Source organism: Schistocerca serialis, chromosome 3 (genome assembly GCF_023864345.2).
Source record: "Schistocerca serialis cubense isolate TAMUIC-IGC-003099 chromosome 3, iqSchSeri2.2, whole genome shotgun sequence".
Taxonomy (NCBI): Eukaryota; Metazoa; Arthropoda; class Insecta; order Orthoptera; family Acrididae; genus Schistocerca; species Schistocerca serialis.
The window spans coordinates 698506938-698527466 of NC_064640.1; the positions used below are offsets into that span (position 1 = coordinate 698506938).

At 39.7% G+C, this 20529-nt stretch overlaps 1 protein-coding gene across 3 annotated transcripts in view; it reads right to left on the bottom strand.

Annotated features, from left to right (window-relative positions):
• Window positions 1-272: 272 nt before the first annotated feature.
• LOC126470565 (uncharacterized) overlaps window positions 273-20529 on the bottom strand; it is a 271605-nt gene continuing 251348 nt past the window's right edge. For all 3 annotated transcript variants that reach the window (XM_050098506.1, XM_050098504.1, XM_050098505.1), the window contains one exon: window positions 273-624. In XM_050098506.1, coding sequence (XP_049954463.1) covers window positions 500-624 — 125 coding nt within the window. In that variant the 3' untranslated portion in view covers window positions 273-499. The remainder of the gene's footprint in view (window positions 625-20529) is intronic.

The window sequence follows — 20529 nt, forward strand, 5'->3', positions numbered from 1 at the left end:
GCACTTTTGGCACTCAAGGTATGAGATTTGGCTTTCATGCTAAATTATATATAGTGAGTAGCTATTTGCCCACAACGGTGAAATGTAAATAGATCAGCAGCCCAGTTTCTTGGAAGTGAACTTCGAAATTATGACCGTTCTGTCTATAAAAAACTGTCAGACATACTTAGTGAAAGTGCTACCTATCATTAAAATTAATTTTTCTTTAACTTTATGTAAATGCACTTTTTTTCTCCTCAGACTAATGGAAATAAATGATGTACAATGTTGAATAACTAAAATGTAAATGATAGTGATATATATTTTTCCAGTATTAACACCAAAAAGCAATGAAATAAGACAAAAATCAAGAATGAAAAAAAATAAATAAATAAAAAACAAAAATATGACAAAATTCTTCTTAAAGCGCACACACACACACACACACACACACACACACACACACACACACACACACACACACAGGAAATCTATTTTTAATATCTGTAAAATATGATCTTCATTTCTTCTTCCTTGTGCTTTTCAATGTATTTGAACGAACGGCTTCCGAAGCAAGCAAAACTGAAACCTCTCCTTCCGATTCGCCATTTTGTTTCCATTGCTTCGTAGGAAGAACTGCACGGCCTGGAACAAAATTAAAAGGAAGTTCCAATTGCAGTTCCACATCTTCCAACACATTAAGGGGGGACGTAGGAGAAAACGGATGTGTTTACATAATCTAACACAGTTTTTGGTGTTTGAAAGATAATAGAACCAAATTTTACACATTAGGTAATTACATTATGGGCTGCATTCTGGAATTTTTTCCTCAAAAAATTTGATCATGGAATTGTTGGAAATTTTCGCAACACAAACTATCACGCAAGGAACATTTTCACAAAAATTACTTTACTTACAACTTTCATATTGTGGTAGGTAATTCTTAGTAATCAGATAAGCAAATGTGTGGAACAGTTTATTAATATCAGTTTTAGAGCTCCTACAATTTATTTCTAAAATTTTGTTTCCAATGGGCCCGCAGCTCGATATGTCATGTAAACACATTATGAATTAAGTCAAAAAAGCTGCTTCATTTTTTGAGATGTTTATTTAATCATGACAGACCTGTTTCAGCACTACTGCCATCATCAGGTGATCTGAGAGTAATGGTTTTATTATATATTATTTTCTAGGGCAGATGGTAGCCTCAAGGAAAACTGTCAAAAAGTGTAATATGATCCTAACAGATTACGAAAGAAAATCGTGTATAGTAATGAACCCTAGACCACCAAGGCTACATGGACAATCCAAAATACATAAACCATTAGTTTCTATCCGCCTAGTGGTGAATCGCATTGATAGCCCTACATATCTCGTTAGTCAAAAACTAAACAACATACCAAAAAAATATTGTAAATACAAGACAAACTACATGATACGAAACTCAAGATCATTAGTAAAAAAACTACAAGACATAAAAATACCAATAAATGGAAAATTTATATCCTTTGATATAACAAACCTCTACACTAACATCCCAGTCAACAAAACAATAACCATAATTGAAAATAATTTACTACAATATAGGAAAACTTCAGTAATGGGCACTAAAGAAATTATAGAATTACTCAAATTGATACTACATCAAAATTACTTCCTGTTTAATGAAAAATTCTACACACAAACTGAGGGAGTTGCCATGGGATGCAGCATTGCAGGAACTATAGCAGATATATTCTTAAATTCATTAGAAGAAAAACTTTTCAACAACACACACCCATTATTTAAAAAAAAATTATATTGCGATAGATATGTTGATGACACCTTAATGCTACTTGATAGAAATACCACAGACATCCAGCTAATACACAATGCACTACATCCAAAAATGAAATTTACAATGGAACTAGAAAACAACAAAGCGATAAACTCTCTAGACCTTAGCATAAAAAATGTTGAAAATACACACAAATTTGATATATACCAAAAACCTATCACAACAGATAACATTATACACTCTACTTCGTGCCACCCAAAAGCACATAAATATGCCTACTTTCATGCCATGATCAATAGGATAATAAACCTCCCACTAGAACAAGAAGCAATACATAAAGAAATAATAAATTTTAAAATATGTGGCACTACAGAATGGTTACAACCCAAAATTGGTTCAGCAGATATATGACAAAAATACCACACCATTAAAATAAAAAATACGTAATGAAATAACACATCAGCAAGAAACGCAAACCAAACAAAATTTCACATATATACCGATTTGGCGTCGATAGGTCCTATCGATCACATAAAGCATGATCTTTGAACTCTAACTGCTTTGACGAGCCGCCATGTTAATGTTCCAGTCAGCCTTTGTACCTTCTACAGTGTACACGTGTATCTTTCTTTGTGCTGAAATATATGTATGTATAGACATTTACGGAACAGTCTGTTGCGTATACAGTTATCCGTATTCCCGTTTTCCATATTGGTGACCCCAAAATGATTACATCTTCCGCGACTTCCGTGCTGGCTGTGTGGAATCAACAGGTTTCACATTCGATGCCATGGCTGCCTCACCCAATGCTTCATACAAGGATTTGGAGGCTCAGCTACTACTACCAGGCCACTCTAATCCCCTGCCAACGGTTGCTTCACCGCTAACGGACAGCAATTCGCGATCTCCAATACAGTTAATCTCAAACTTTGCAGCTCTACAAGAGCCGAGTGTTATGCAGTTAGCTCAAACAATGGACTCCGGTTTCGTGTCGCCAGACTGTGCATGCCAACATGTGAAAGGTGAAGTGGACAATTTCCAGAATTGGGCAATGATCGATCGCTCATGTAGTGTTCAAAGGGACCCAAATTCGCACACGTGCTTTGATCCCCTACGTGCCGCAACGTCGGTTACAGTAGTGCCATGTGCAAAGTCGCCATTAGTGAAAAACACACACGCGGTCAACTGCTATCAAGCTATGTCAGTTTTGCCTTCCTCACAATTTAATAACTGACATTTTTACACATCAAGTTCGCCAGGCTCAACCACCAGATCTGTCACCCAGTTTCTCGATCACATGGGTTCGAGCACACCTGATGGCGCTTTGCCATCCAGGAACGTTGTACCACAACAATGTGACTGCCAGCAGGTATAACAAAAGATTTATGGTCCTACTGCAAGGGGTGCGTTTCCGATGTGCACAGAAAACTCTCGCTGTTGCCACACAAAGTGCTCCACCCTCACGGACAAAACTGTGACCTGCATCACTAATCTACTGTCAGAGTACGATGCAGCGGCCCAACTCCGTCGGCGAAATGAGTTGAAACAACGCATTGCTCATACTTTCAACAAGCGGCTCATACTTTCAACGAGCTCACCACGGTTCGTACCTTGCTGTTGCAACTGTAAACCACAGATCCTTCACCTGATCGACCTTCATCAGCAGACACCAGCACGGACATTCATCAGGTTAGTTCAAAAACATTCATTGTGTGTGATGATTCGTGATCAGTGATCTCTGCACCCACCACACACCCGCTACGTGCAGTGCCATGTGTTTCAAACACTGCTTCTAATGACAGTCGGGTGCGCAATGCGAACACGCCCAACGCACAGGTAGCCGCCCCGCATGTTGGTAAACATTCCCCCTCTCTCACACGCTAACCACGTGATTCGGCGGCCATCGCCGTTCCTGGTGTGACGCCAACACCTCTCTCGCCCACGCCGTTTACTCAAGGCAAAGCTAACAACAGACAGTCGTGTCACGCCCCGATCCGCTCCATGCCACACATGCAGCCGACCTCTCCAAACAAGCGCACGCCACGCTCACGTAATAGGCATGTGACTTTCGTGCTGCCTTTTCCCACTCGTGCTAATGGCTACGCCTCATCGCGCCCCACTCGTCCCAAAACTTCACATCAGGACGTTACTCAGCCTCCTGTGCAGTTCTCAGCCTCCGTCACTGGCAGAATGACACTCAAGATAATTACCACTGCCGGCCCTCCTATTAGGCACAAGGTTAGACTCCTCAACCCCATTAAGTTTCGCGCGGCCCGGCAGCAAATTAACGAACTTCTGGAGGCAGGCATTCTACAGCCATTGGACAGCAATTGGTCTTCACTGATTCACCTCGTCACCAAACACGACAGTTCTTTTCGAATGTGTGGTGATTACAGATGCTTAAACGCTCATACTATCATGGACAATTATCCAGTGCCGAACATAAACGATTTTACCCATATGTTATTGGGTGCCACAATCTTCAGTGTGATTGACTGTAAACGTGCCTATCACCAGATTCCCGTAGTGCCGGAAGACATTCCAAAAACTGCTATCATCAAGCTGCTCCATTTGTTCCAATACAACTTCATGCCATTTGGCTTAAAGAACGTGGCACAAATGTGGCAACGTTTTATTGACTCAATCTTACGACAGTTCGAGTTGAGCTTTGCATACCTGGATGACATCCTCATTTTCAGCAAGTCGATTGAGGACCGCGAAGATCATTTATCCCAGGTCCTCCAGACCTTGAACTCGAACAGCGTCAAGGTCAACAAAGATAAATTCCAATTGTACCAGTCTTCTGTGACTTTTGGGGTTACACCATCTCTGCAGATGGAATACAGCCTCCCAAATCCCACGTGCAGACTGTCATGTCATTGCCACCCCTGGCTATGTACAAAGAACTCTGACATTTCCTGGGTACTATAAATTACTACCGCCGACATCTACGTTCAGCCACCACCATGCACGCCCCGCTGGCAGACTCATTGTCCAGCAAACGGACTTTGGGCCTGAAGCCACTCAGTTGGACTGAACCTATGCTAGAGGCCTTCTGGGCGCTTAAGACAGCATTAGTTCACGCAGTCGTACTTGCCCACCTCAATCCGTCTGCCGAGTTGTTCATCACTATGGATGCCAGTGACATCACGGTCAGGGCAGTATTACAGCAACACAAAGGTGACACGATTTCACCCCTTCATTTCTTCTCTAAAAAACTGTCTACAGCACAGAAGAAACATTCCGCTTTTATAGAGAACTTCTGGCAGTCTATGAAGCTGTCAAACACTTTCAGTCTGACATCGAGGGCCGTTCTTTCTTCATCCTTACTGACCACAAACCAGTGACAGACGCCTTCTGCAACCCTCACGAGGATCCACCACCTTGGCGTTTCCACCACTTCAACCTGGTTTCTCAATTTACTATGGACTTACGCTTCATCAAAGGCACGGAAAACATCCCCGCTGATTTCTTTTGGCGGATCAATACTGTCTCACGCATCATCGATTTATCCGACCTCGCCACTCTCCAGGCCTCTGATGAGCAATCTCAAGCTCTCCTCACAGGTCCTCAGACATCGCTTGTGTTTACCAAAGCCAAGTTCCCCAGCGTCTCAGACGAAGTGTGGTGCGACTCTTCTACCGGCACTATGCGGCTGTTGCAAAGACAAGCCTTCAACGTCTTGCATAACCTCGCCCACCCTGGAGTCCGCGCCACCACACATCCCGTCACCAAGAGTTTTGTTTGGAAAAATGTTAAGCAGGACTGTCAAACCTGCATTTCCTGCCAATGCAACAAAATCGGATGCCACACTTCTTCCCCCCCTTGGCAAGTTTGACATTCCGAGACAATGTTTTCGTCATGTACATATCGACCTTATCGGCCCTCTGCCACCCTCAGAAGGCGACAGATATATCCCCTCCACAATTGACCGCATGTCTCCTTGGGTGGAAGCTGTTCCTTTACCCAACATCACAGCACAAACTGTGGCTAAAGGATCTGTCTCATCATGGATCGCTAGGTTCGGTTGCCCTTCCACCATCACCACCAACAAGGATTGACAGTTCGAGTCTGCACTTCTCACGATTCTATGTAACCTTTGTGGTATCAAAAAACTTCATACAACAGCCTACCACCCGCAAAGCAACAGTTTAGTGGAACGATGGCATGGCACTCTAAAAACAACACTCAGGTCTGAAGCAGTTGACTGAGTATGACTGCATCTGGTCTGAGGCGGTTCCTTGGGTGTTACTTGGTCTCTGTTCGACCTTTAAACCTGGCTTACAGGGAACCATCTCTGAATTCGTTTTCAGCGAGAACCTGGTTCTACCTGGGGAACTTATCCTGCCTCAAGCACCCGAGGATTTTCCCACCTCCCCGGACTTTATTAGTAGAATGCGCACCAACTTTAGAAATGCACGGCTACACCCACCTGTCAGTCATTCCCCGCCGGACATTTACGTGCCAACCGCACCCAACACATGCTCCCACGTTATGCTCAGGGACGATTTCGTTAGACAACCCTTGCAACCTCCATACCTCGGCCCCTTTGAAGGGGGGCGGGGGAGGGGGGGGGGGAGGCTGCAAAGCATGATCTTTGAACTCTTACTGCTCTGACGAGCCGTCATATTAATGTTCCAGTCAGCCTTTGTACCTTGTACAGTGTACACGTGTATCTTTCTTTGTGCTGAAATATATGTATGTATAGACATTTATGGGAACAGTTTGTTGCATATACAGTTACCCGTATTCCAATCTCCCATTCTGACACCATATATAGACAACATATCAAACACACTAAACACAATGTTAAAGAAAAACAAACGTACATCTCTTATACCACACTAAAGAAAAATTAATAATTACATCGGGAAAAGTTAAATTACCAATAAAAAATTCATTGTTAAGATAGTGATAAGTTCTATATAGGTCAGACAGGCCGGAACTTTAATATCAAATACAGAGAACACACTAGGAACACTAAATGCAACTCATCAACCTACACATAGAACAACATACCACAGACAATGTAGAAAAAGTAATCCAAATTTTGCATGTAACACCTAAAGGTTGCTTACTCAATATTCTGGAATAGGTCGAAATCTACACACATGCACACAAACATCCTCAACAAATACTCAATGAGCAATTAGATCTAAAACATAAACACTACATAGAAAACTTTATTCAAATCATCGATCATGAAAACGGATAAACAACCAAAGACATAAGCTAAGCCAAACCAATCACACGTTCACAGATAAAAATAAACAACACGGTAACTAAGGGCAATCGATAAGCAAACTGATGTAAACTTATAACATCGTTGGTTAAACGTCAAACAAAAAATTGTCTCTCACAACAAATAAAATTCAGGCTATAACTTTCAACAAATATAGCCTATGAAAGCTAAGTAATAAAATAACTTTAAAAGACTTAAGAAAAACGTTTAGGTGACTAACCAGTGATGTTATATGTCAGTTAAGAATTCCATAAATGTATGGTTGTCAATCTCATATATGACAAGTAGGCTACCGTCTGCCCTAGAAAATAGTATATAATGAAACCCTTACATTCAGATCGGCTGATGATGGCAATAGAGCTGAAACAGGCCTGTCGTGATTAAATAAACGTCTCAAAAAAAGAAGCAGCTTTTTTGACTCAATTTGTAATTATTTCAAAAAATTATGTGTATGTAACAAATCAACTTCAATTTCACAGAAAAGTAAATAATTTTGACAGAAATACATTAAGAAAAAAATTGTACCAGAGGAAGTTGTGTTATACTATGAACAAAGTCTGCAGAAAATTTCACTTTTGTATCTCCAATGGTTCAGGGGTAAATGTTCCTTATACACTGAAAAATGAAAGTTCTGGGAAATGCACATAAAACATTTTATAAGGATTTACACCATAAACTAGTACCTTAATGTTGACCATAACAAAACATTTGTTGTTCTTGTTCTTTGTGTACTGTTTCCCTTTTATTTGATGAGCTAAATGTTGTTTTTGGGCATCTCTTCCAAACGAGACTGCTGAAGCTCTCATTCGGGTTTTGCGTTCCACTATGGGTACATTTCTTTAACAAATCTGGATGAGCTAGAAACTGGAATGTTGGCTTTATGGTGTTTAAGACTGCTTCAGGAAGACTGTGTTTATATGAACAGGTTTTGTTTTCTGCTTTTGCCTTCTTTTATTTGCACCAGGATATATCACACAATTCATGTACTGGCTTTTAATCAGCTGACAACTTGTGAAAAAACATTGCCCACACTGTCTTCTGCATTGCCTTCAAATCTCCAGTGTTTTGCCTTATTGCTCTGCCATAATATATCTGCATATTGTGGATCTCTTTGTCAGTCAGGCATTGTGGCCCACCCAGTGGCTTACCATCTTTGAGTTTTACATCTTTTTGTTCTCGTTTCAGTTTCAGAAGTCTCTCGCCCATCCTCTTCTGAATGTGTCCCATGCAATTTAACTTTTAAATGTTGCATCCATTTCCATATGGCTTGCTTTCTACAACAGATTTGAAAGCACTACAATCTCCATCACCAAGATATTTCACATATCTAACGCCATGCCTCATTTTGCTCTGATGAAATATTAATTTCATTCCTGCTGGCTCCATGCCACCACTAGAACCATCATAATTCTTGCTGCAAATTATTTTGTGTTTTATTTGCCACTGTCTCTCTTATTCCTTATTGTCTAATGTCTTCCTCTGTGCACAAATAGAGCAATATTTGGACATTACCAGTGAATTCAAAACTTTTCCTGTGTCAACACTTATAACTGACGAAACACAGTATAGGGAGGTGTGGCCCCTTTTCATCCATGTGCTATCACATGAAACACACAGATCCGTAGAAGGCAAAGGGTCATTTACTTCTGTCTAAATGTCTTTGTTAAATGAAACTGCCTCTTTCACTGCTGCTGACAAACTGCTATTGCATTCTGTTTCCAAGGCATTCAGAAGGTGATTGTTTAGTGTTGAGTATGAGGCACACGGAGATGGCATATTCATCATTGCACAAAACTAATTGCTACCTTCCCTTCCAACACCAACACATCTCATCCCATAGCAGAATCTTATGTTGGTTTCATACATGCAATTCTTGGCAGTTGATGTTTTGATCTCAGTTTGACAGCTGTCACAAAACAAGTGCATATTACACACAGTACCACATCTGTCATTGCTGTCATATAATCTTGAAGATTTATTGCCACAGTTACCACATGCACACAATTTTCTAATAACAGAACACCCAGTTTCTAAATCAATTATTCTAAAATCACTATTCACTTCGTATTTAGTGGACTGAAACTACACCAGTTCCTCATTTCTTCTGTGAACTGCTCATCATCTTAGCTTCACAATTATCATCCGCTGAATTATGTTGACTCACTTGTAGTAACTGTTTATTCACATGTAAATGGCAAGCTTTAGCCACTTTCTTAAAAACTTTATCACTATATCTTAGCATTTTAAATGGTAAATCATACAAAAAAAGCTTTAACACAGTCATAATTCTCACACTGACAGCACAACTGAATGTTTATATTTCTGCACCACAGACAATAACAGCTGCCAAAGATAGCAAGCAGAAGGCAAAGATAACACGACATAAATGGGTCCACAGTGTTCTATACTCTTCCGATGATTTTATGATAGCAGGAAATAATGAAACATAGCAAACAGGAAGAGTGTCGTCTAGAAAAGTGGACGTGGCACTGTGCAGTAATTGAAACAAGACAGCTTTTTTTATCATTTGTAGTTCGAATTAATCGTATTTGTAACATGCTACAGAACTATCTGGTGGCAAAATTTTTTGTCGTCATTTTTGACTAATTTTGCCTATGTCCCCCCTTAAATTATTTTAAATGGAAAAAAATAGTAGCAATGAATTCTTATCAAATCAAATTTGTTTTGTAGATGCATAAACTGCCACATTGGTGTACTGATGCTCTTCAGTTTCAAATTGCAAGAAAACCCCTCTCTCATGACAGATGCAATAGCTTGAATGGTTCTGATATGAAATCTAGTTTCCGAAGAGGTGATGCAAAAATTTAAAAGTCGCTGAACAACTTCATGTAGATTATCAGGAAAGAAACTCGTGCAGTACTTGAAAATACTTCATACAATGTCTCCAATATAAATCCAAGCATTATCTCTTTCCCACCCCATTATTATCTATCTCATTAACAATACAACCCCTTATGATGTCAGACTTTGGTATACCTATGGCCACCAAACCACATGCCTTTCTGTTGTGCAACTGCCCATCTGGAGAAAACCTTACTTTTCCCTGTAAACATCTCAATTTCCACACATGGTTTTTACATGTAGACATCTTATTTTTGATCGTCTGGCTCAATTCTTATGCATACACTGGTCCCCATTAATTTCATTTTGCCTTTTTCTATATAGCACACTACTTCATAAATTTGAATGTTACAGTTGGCCTCTGGCAGCTTCATGCAATTTGTTTCACAGCGATCGTAGAGTAACATTCCTCAAAATAGGAATGCTTTATTACATAGCTAGGTTATTACTGTTACATTTCAAGCTTACAACAGAAAAAGCTGCTTATCTTATCACTTGTGATGTTACTCTTTGTGAAGTCACTTGATTTATCAAGCACAGGTAACGGATTTACAAATGTAATTTTGAATAATGTGCTAATCTGTATGACTTTTCTTGTTCAACAATTTTACAAATGTAGTAAAGTGTTCTGTGGTCAACAAATGATTACAATTTCAGAGAAATTTGATTGATTTATTCAAGAGAAAGGGCTTCACAATTTGAGTAAGTCAATACTGTGTTGGTTTACCTCTGACCCTTATGCAAACAATTATTCAGCTTGGCACTGATTGATAGAGTTGTTGGATATCCTGAGTGATATTGTGCTAAATGCTATGGAATTGGCATGTTAGATCGTCAAAGGGCCACATCAATAATGTTGCAAGTGTTATCAATTTGAACAGAGATACACAACCTTGCTGGCCAAGGTATGGTTAACTTACAAAACATTTGGAGCACAAACAACAAACCATATGGACTTTTCCTGCATGTTTGATTTGTGAATGTATTGAACAGCAGTTTAAGTTGTTTCATGGTGCCATTTCTGCAACTTACAAAACACATGGGACACGATTAACAAAAATTATCATACGTTACCATTTGTTAGAATGTGCGAGCACAAAGACAAGCAGCAGAAACTGTCGCCATGTACAGGTGAGCATTATCTTGCTGAAATACAAGCCCAGGATGGCTTTTCATGAAGGGCAATAAAACAGGGCATAGAATATCGTCAATGCACCACAGTGCTTTACATGTACCATGAATGACTACCACAGGATTCATGCTATGGAAAGAAATGGCACCCCAGACCACCACTCTGGGTTGTTACGCCATACAGTGGGCTATAGCCAGGTTGATATCCTACTGCTGCTGGGGCTGTCTCCAGACAAGTCTTCGACAAGGAACCTCATTGACTGGAGTAGGGTTGTCTTCAGTGAAGTGTCCCACTTCGAAAATGAACCCTGATGACCAGTGAAGACGTGTCTGCAAATGCCCCAGACAGCGGTAGGATACCAACCTGACTGTCGCCCACCACATGGCTTGACAATCAGGAATGAGGGTCTGGGATGCATTTCTTTTCACAGAGGACCCCTTTGGTTGTTATCTGCCACACCATTACAGCACAGAGGTACGTTGACAATATTCTATGCCCCATTTTGTTGCCCTTGATGGCAAGCCATGCTGGGCTGACATTTCAGAAACATAATGCCCACTTGCACAGGGTGAGAGTTTCTACTGCTTTTTTTCATGCTTGCAAACCCTGCCTTGGCCTGCAAGGTACCGGTTCTCTCCCCCATTGAGAACATCTGGAGCATTCTAGGTAGGGCCCTCCAACCGGCTCAGGATTTTTATGATCTAACACACCAATTGGACAGAATTAGGCACAATATCCTCAAGAGGACATTCAAGAACTCAATCAATCACTGCAAAGCCTAATAACTGCTTGCTCAGAACCTCATGATTACAGTAACCACCCTGTGTTTATGGGTTCTTATGAACAAAATCTGCATTAAACAGTCATATACACTGCTGTAGAAAACTTAAGGATGAGATAGATAAAGTAACATAACATACTTATTACTAGATGGTAATGAATGAACATGCGGGTACATGTTACAGACGTCTACTTGGAAGTTGGATGTCACATGGTGTGAGATCAGCATGACTACAGTGTCAGATGGGACTGGCACTGAACACAAGCCAGTTACAGTGCAATGTGGTGGTGGTGGTGGTTGTTGTTACAACATGGCATGGACACAACATTTGGAAGACTTCACATGTGGAAGAATTATCAGAAAACTGGATGAAGGACGAAGTGTGAAGAGTGTAGCCCACGAGTTTGATCTTGCTCATAGCATTGTTTCACGTGTGTGGCTTGTGTTCTAAACCACAGACACTGAAGGAAAGGAACAGTTTTCCAGGGTCAACTACAGCAGCAGATGATTGCTGGATCACCCCATGTCAAATTGTCGAATTTCAGAACATTTTCCTGCTTGATCATCATGGATTTTGTTGAAATTTTATGTGAATATTCCCTCATGTCCCCAATAACCCTTCTTGCACTTTAACATTTGCTGAAACAGTACTGCCTGGGGTACAGTCAGTTGTTTGACTATGTGCGACTGCACAGAGCGAGCACGGATTTTAGTTGTTATATCTCAAGCAATATTTTGTGGAAAGAAATTAAAGAAAATTGGCTGTCTTTTATGACTTCATGCATTCCTTAACAGTAATTTATGTATCACCTTCCAATACCGAATAAATGAAGTGAAAATTTGAAGATTTTGTAAAAACATCAATAATGAGGTATTTTTTACCTGATTTCACAGAAAGCTGTGTTCTATAAAATTTACCAAGCTCGGCTCATTAGGAAGACCATGGTTTTAACTACCAAAATAGTGTGTTTGATTACACAATGTTAGATAATTTGAATCAAAGTTGGTTATGAAAATCCCAGTACGAAGAAATGTAAATTTCTGGTTCTTGTATCTCTTAGAGTAAACGCATGCAGGCATGAAACGTACCACATAATACACTGGTAGCACAAGGATGTGGAATAAAAAATTTCATCCACCTGCTATTCTTCAATAATCAACAAATTAGTCAAAAAGATGGTGGTTTTTATGAAAAGGTGAAAATAGGGAATACTTGACACTTCCTTTTACACATACTGTTTTCTGTGAAAGCTTCGAAACCAGGCTCATCTGAAACGTGTTTTAAATCCCCCCAAAACACTGGTCTGAATTTCCAACATGCACTAACAATGGTACATAAACTGAGACAAACTAGTTGGAAAAATTGTGCTGTGAATAAAATTTTAACTTTGGCTTCATATATCTCATTGATTAGAGGCATGATAAACAAGACTCTCTGGACAACAACAACAACTCAGCAACATAAGGTTTTCCAGTATAAAAAAATTATTCACGCATTACTTTCTGAATTTCTATAAAATCAACTCTAACTTGTTTTTCAAGGAAATAACAAAAATAGGTCAAATTCAATTTGCTTTTAGAAAATCTGTTTTCCACAAGTGATTTCAATCCAATCACAATTGGAAAGAACATGTTTTCAAGTATTCAGAAAATTGCACTTGATTTTCCAATGCGCACTAACAATACCTGGAAATTTGAGGAAATGTGTCACAGCAGCAGGCTACATTGCAGCAACCTATTGTGCATGTTTCGTTGCACGAGGTTTTTATCTTTATAGTTACAATTAATATCAAACTATATTGCATTGGTCCATGGTGACATTGTCTTTACTGGTTCATAAACATGAACCGGCAATCCCATCACCATATGGGTCACACCTGATAGCTGTGAAATACCACCCATGAGTTGGGTTTTACATCTATGTTCCCGCCCTGTAATTTGGTTTCTTAATTTAGTTTCCAAAACCCTGTCATGATAAATGTCTGCTTATAAAGCCAGTAAAAAGTTATATCAGTTTTGGTTTTAAACTTGACACATTGCAACATTATTGAAATATCAACGAAACAAAATGATGCACTGGTAAAACTTATGCATCCTCCTGGCCCAGCTCATTCATTTTATTGGCCCAAAAGTCAAGATGTTCGCTGGGTACTAGCACAACACCTCATTTCCCCACGCATTGATCCTTAAACATCATCTGGCCATCAGTATCAATTTCCAGAAAAGGAACTGCAGAAAGTGGCTCAAGAATTTTGAAAAATATGAATTGCAATGTTGAGATGTTTAAAATCAAACATGACATTACTTTTTGCTTACTACCTATATGAGATCCTTCTATGGATTTGAGAATTGGAGATTAGGTACTTAGCAAATGACTTTGTAAGTGGACAGGTACCACCACAAGGCTTTGGAACCCAAATTAAGAAACCAAATTACAGACTTGGGAACATGGGTGAAGAAACCCACTCATGAGTGGTATTCCACAGCTACCGGGCGTGGCCACTATGGTGGTGGGGTGGACAGTTTATGTTCTTGAACTGGTAGTGACAATTTCACAAAGGACCAACAAAATATAGTCAGATATTACTTATCAATACAAAAATAAAAACCTCATGCAATGGAACACGGACAGTATCTTACTGCAATGTAGCCTGTTGCTGTGCGACATTCCCTCAAATTTGTCTGTAATTTTCAGGTATTGTTAGTGCACGTTGCAAAATCAAGTATGATTTTTTTTGAATGCTTGAAAACACATGCTTTCCAGCTGTGATTATTTTGTAATTTTTACAAAAACCAAGTTCGAACTGATTTTGTAGAAATTTAAGAGGCATGTCGATAAAATAACATCTCCAAGGCACTGGAGCCATGAGGAACACCTTTATGCTAGATCTAGATCTGGCAACACCAGCGTGTAGCTTGCCCCCCCCCCCCCCCCCCCCCCCCCCGCCAATCCGAACCCAACCCACTGTGACACTTGGTCTTGACTGAGCAGCCATTCATGACTGAGCTCCCCCTCATTTCTCCCACCAGGTGCAAGTTGCATGCAGTGATCCTTTTTTGAGCACCAAGAGCAGTACCCCCATTGACATCCATTGTTAGGTATGTAAACTCTATGGGCCACTGTGTACAGATGTCAAAAAATGGGAAGATGGGTTGGAGAGTTCATGGATAGATGTATAGACGTATTTGGTCAGCCTTTGATTTCAGCCAAAACAATTGCAAATGTGGAGAAACAACTGCAAATGTGGAGAAACAAATGTCTGAAGATCGGCACGTGACAGTTTGCGAGCTGTGTGAATGGATCCCTGAAGTCAGTAAGAGTACAAGTGACAATATTTTGACTGAACACTTGCATTATCACAAAGTGTGTGCAAAGTGGGTCGCCGAAATGCTCACCGAAGATCGTAAGCGGCAACATGTTGAAGTGGCCCACAGATTCCTGGAGTACTACGCCCAACAGGACAAGGAATTTTTGGATTCAGTTGTCACTGGCAACAACACCTAGGTACACTACACAACATCTAAAACTATGGAAAAGTCTTGTCAGTGGCAACATTCAAATTTGGCAAGGCCACAGAAGTTCAAACAAACATTGTCTGTCGGCAAAGTGATTGCCATTGTGTTCTGGCAGAGAAAAGGTGTATTGTTATGTGAGTTTATGCTTACCGGCACAACAATAAATGCTGCTTGCTACTGTTAGGCTTTAAAACAACCGTGTCATGGCTTTAAAAATTGTAGGAGGAGACCGCTGACAAAGGGAGTGTGTTTTCACCACAACAATGCTCATCCCCATATTGCCCATGCAATAGCAGATCTCCTGACCCAATTGAGATGGGATACCCTCACCCATCCCCCTACAGACCCGAGTTAGTACTTGGTGATTCTCATCCATTTCCCGGGCTGAAGTCATACCTGGGTGGAATGTATTTCCAGACCAATGACACGTTGAAAAACAAGGTCCAGCACTATGCACACAGCATGGTGGGAAGAGTTCTATGACAAGGATATATGAAAAATACCATAGCACATGCAAATGTGCACTGATCGCAACTGTGATTACATTGAAAACTAGCTGCAAGTCCAGCCTTTCGATCAATGTGACATTCATTGCCAATAAATGTGTTTCCCATGTAGGGGGAACAAACTGGAGACATTTTCTGGACACACCTCATAGAAAGCTGTATGTTGAATGGTATTTTATGTTGGAAAACGTTATTCTGTTAATTTACTGTGTCCAAATTTCATGTTTATCATGCCTGTAATCAACGAGATATAAGAAGCCAAAGTTAAAACTTTATTCCAAATAGTAGTCACCTGCTCAGACTCAGTCTGAGTAGTGATTCTGGATGTACTCTCACATGGCAAGACATAGGAACATGTAATGCATCCAGGAACATTGTCAGACATGATTGTTTTTGTGGTCCAGGTATTATGGTGTGGGGAGGCATAATGTCACATGGGCATAGTGATCTCCAAATCTTTGAACAGGATACACTCACTGGTCAAGATAATTCTGACACTGTACTTTTTCCCTCTGTGTGTCTTTTCAGGGGTGCATATTCAGCCCTGACTTCAGTTTTATGGATGACTAAGTGTGACTGCATTGAACAGCCCAGATGGAGTAGCTCTTGGAATGAGAGGATATCTGTTGAATGGACTGGTTTGCTTGTTCCCAGACTTGAGCATGCATTGAATGTATTTGGGAGATGTGTTTAAGCATGTCTACATGCCCCAAAGACCATTCAGCAATAGTCGATTGCGTGATGGAGAAATGGAATGCCCTACCACAAGAACGCCTGCCAACCTTGTGGCCAGCATGGGAGTACATTGCACAGCATGCATTGCCATCCAAGGCGCTCACACAACCTATTAAGAACCATGTCCTGCCTTCTGTAATGTCCAGGAGACCATCCTGAATCATCGTGTAACTATTGTCTTTAAATAACAGTGTCACCTCATTCTGCATTTCTTCTGCACATACTGCAACAGTTCTTTTTATGTAAGAGCCAACTTTCATCAGCCTACATTAGTTGGCAGTGGCACGTCATTCAAAAGCTACTTTTGTCCTAAGTTTTGCACACAAGGTTGGCAAGGCGTTCTTGTCAACTCTGCAACTGACATGGACACATGAAAAGTAGCATATAAAAGCTACTTCGAATCCATTATTAGGTATGGTATTGTTTTTTGGGGTAACTCGACAAACTTAGTGCAGATACTAAAAATACAGAAAAAATCATACAAAATATGTGCACTGTAAATCACAAAGAACCATGTCGACCATTATTTAGAAAACTTAAAATATTAACTCTGCCATCGTTATACATATACGAGATTATTATATTTTTGTACACCAGACATGAATTACTTGAGGGAAACCATTTTGTCCTTTCACATGATACCGGAAACAAAGAAAATTTTATGCTCCCCACCCACCACCTCAGACTGTATGCCAGAGACCTCAATACATGGGAATGAAAATTTGTAATAGATTAAAAGGGAACAAGTTGATGCAGATGAATTTAGGTTCACTTAAAAGAAAGCTATGGGAGGTACTGACACTGAAGTGTTATTACTCAGTGGATGAATTCATGTGGGTCAAACTGGAAATTTGAGCTGGGTACAATGTGTTATCCTTATAGTGTTGTTATTTATTATAGTGCGATTATTTATTAATGTAAAAATCATTGTAACTGTTTTATAAATTTTTGACATGTCTCCTGCATGCAAACCAAATGGATTGCAAATGTACTTCATGAGATGAATAAAACACAATTCACAAAAATTCACAATTTCAGGCATTTTCAGATTAAAACTAGATCATTCCTTTTATAATACATCTTCAAATACATATTGGAACTGACTAAATCCTATGACGGAAGGTATTATTTGTGTGGATCACCATAAAAGCTTGGAATCTAGACGACATGGTGTGTGTTCGCATTATGCTGAATGCTGTATGGTGCACATCAGGTAGGTATTAGAAGGCAGTTAACGTGTTTAGATGTATACAGAATATTGCCCATCTAGTGTATACTACACAAATGTGCTTTAAAACAGCAGCTCCTAAGACTAGGGTGTTCCTCACCGCCGGCCGGAGTGGCCAAGCGGTTCTAGGCGCTACAGTCTGGAACCGCGCGACCGCTACGGTCGCAGGTTCGAATCCTGCCTCAGGCATGGATGTGTGTGATGTCCTTAGGTTAGCTAGGTTTAAGTAGTTCTAAGTTCTAGGGGACTGATGACCTCCGAAGTTAAGTCCCATAGTGCTCAGAGCCATTTGAACCATTTGTTCCTCACCATCTGTGCATAAGAATATTTGTGGTGTTCTCTTATGCAAACTTCTATATGATAGAAGCCAACCTAGTCTCTAATCAGATAGGATACAAAAATCCAAACTCACTTTTTATAAGTATAAATGCCGTCCAGCATTGAGGTACTTATTCCATTACAGTGCTTTTTGTTTGGTGAAAAAGAATGCAACTCTTGAAAATTAAGGTTAAAAGAAACACAGTTTCACGTTTTCCACAACAATTTGTCTTTTTCCATGGTCATATTGTGCTTAGTCCCTAATCAATTTCAAGACAAAATTCTTCAAATTTCATTGAAATATATAGGAACACAATGGGGGCTTAACAGAAAAAAAAAAAAAATGCTTAAAATGAATGTGGTATATTTTAACCAAGAAACTAATCTACAAAGATCCAATAACCGAATTAAGTTAAACTTCCTCACAAATTAAAACTGTGTGCTGGAACAGGACTCTAACACGGGACTTTTGCCTTTCCTCCACGAGTGCTAGTCCCCACAAAACATGCAAGAAAACTTCTGCAAATTTTGGGAGGTAGGAGACGTACTGGTGGAAATAAAGCTGTGAGGATGGGTTGTGAGTTGTATTTAGGTATCTCAGTTGGTAGAGCAGTTGCCCGTGAAAGGTAAAGATCTTGGGTTTGAGTTCCAGTTGGGTACAAAGTTTTAATCATTCAGGAAGTTTCATATCAGTGCACATTCCACTGTACACACTCCACTGCAGAGTGAAAAATTCATTCTTGAACAGAATCATGTGCCGTAATTAATACAAAATTTTTTTATTGGAAAACAAGAATGAGGCTAGGTTGCAAAGGAAGTAAAATATTATTAATAATACATTTCTACCAGGAATAAACAGCTGTTGGGAGCACACACTGACATAATAACAAAGAGCATTTAGTAAAATATTACATTTTTTCCAAAGAGATTGTACAATAAAGTTCAAATACAATGTGTAAAAAACAATTATGGAAAGAACAGTAACAAAATAATTTGGCGAGGAAACACACATATATATTAAATGAAGACACAAGCAAGTATTTTTTAGAGATAGAACTACTACTTCAATCTGAGAAACCTCTTTCTAAGCACTTTCCACAATTTTTGTTTTCTTACTTTGGAGCTCTCATAGCTTTTCTCTAAGCTCTTTCCTACTTCTCTCATTTTATTTTGAGGTCTTCTCAACTGCTATTTTCTCCACTAATGGTTTACTGCAATTACCACATGCATTTTAGAAGCAATGGATTAACAGCTTTGTGATGAGTACAGATCCAACACCCATCATGACCCTGACCACATCATGAACTGTATGAAGGGCTATTGGAGAGATGTCAGTCAAATTTTCAAACAGAATGGAGGAGTTGTCAGAGAAATATCTTTCAAGGCTGGTACTGCTATTGAAAGGAATCCAAAGCTAGCTTGATGAATCTCTTAAATTTTCATGTCCACTCTTATCCCCAAAGGCCAGCATACAGAACTGATTGAAGCGATCATCATCCCCATAAATTTCTTTGTGGATTTACTTTACTGACCTGATCTCTAAAAACATTTTGGAACTAATATGTTACCATAGTGATTTAAGGTAGTGACATGTGTCAATGGTGTGTCTAACCATCTCTTCAAAAGATGGGCATTAATTACCACTTCAAAGTCTAAAAATATGGTGCCCTTTGTAAAGGAATATGCCAAGATCCGGAATTTTGAATACCATACTGTTCATAAATGTAAGTAACTCATTCCAAAACGCAGAGATACCTTTCTCTGATACATCATATTAATTGAGAGCTTTTTTGGTTCCATACTTTATGTCCACTTTCTGATGATAGCCTGTCTCTCCAAAACTTTTGGTTTGACAAATTTTGTCATTATTTCTCTGACCAAAGATTGGAGGGAAGTATAGAAGAATGCTGCTAAGAGGGTATCTGACAAATTTAATGGAAACTTATCCCGGAAATGAAAAACAGATCCATCTGCTAGTTTAAGCTAAACTTATTCAAACTCTCATCAAATCCAAGTGCAAAGATGTCACGGGCAGCAACAGTATCCTGTAGTTCTTGAGTGACAAATAGCTCCAGTCTGAACACAATGCTATTACATACTTTTGACTTTTGAAGCTACACTCTGGTAGAAATATTGCTGTCTGGGAATGTATCTGGTCAGAGATTAACAAGGCTGACTATGTCCCAAGAAGATTGGTGTGTCATGGCAGCTAACAGAGGTGAACAGATCCCTCCCCATGTCACAACCTCCCTCTAGCAATGTCAGCCATCGTCCAGATGTTTCTGCAGTAAGTGCCTGATGTTACTGCCTAAGGGTAGGACCTGGTTGCTGGGAAACAAAATGACTGACTGACGCACTCCCTGCCTACACCACAGCAAACTAAAAACACACGGAGACTAATAAAAATACTACATTTCTTCAGTGAACCTGGTAATTTTATTATTCAGTGCACT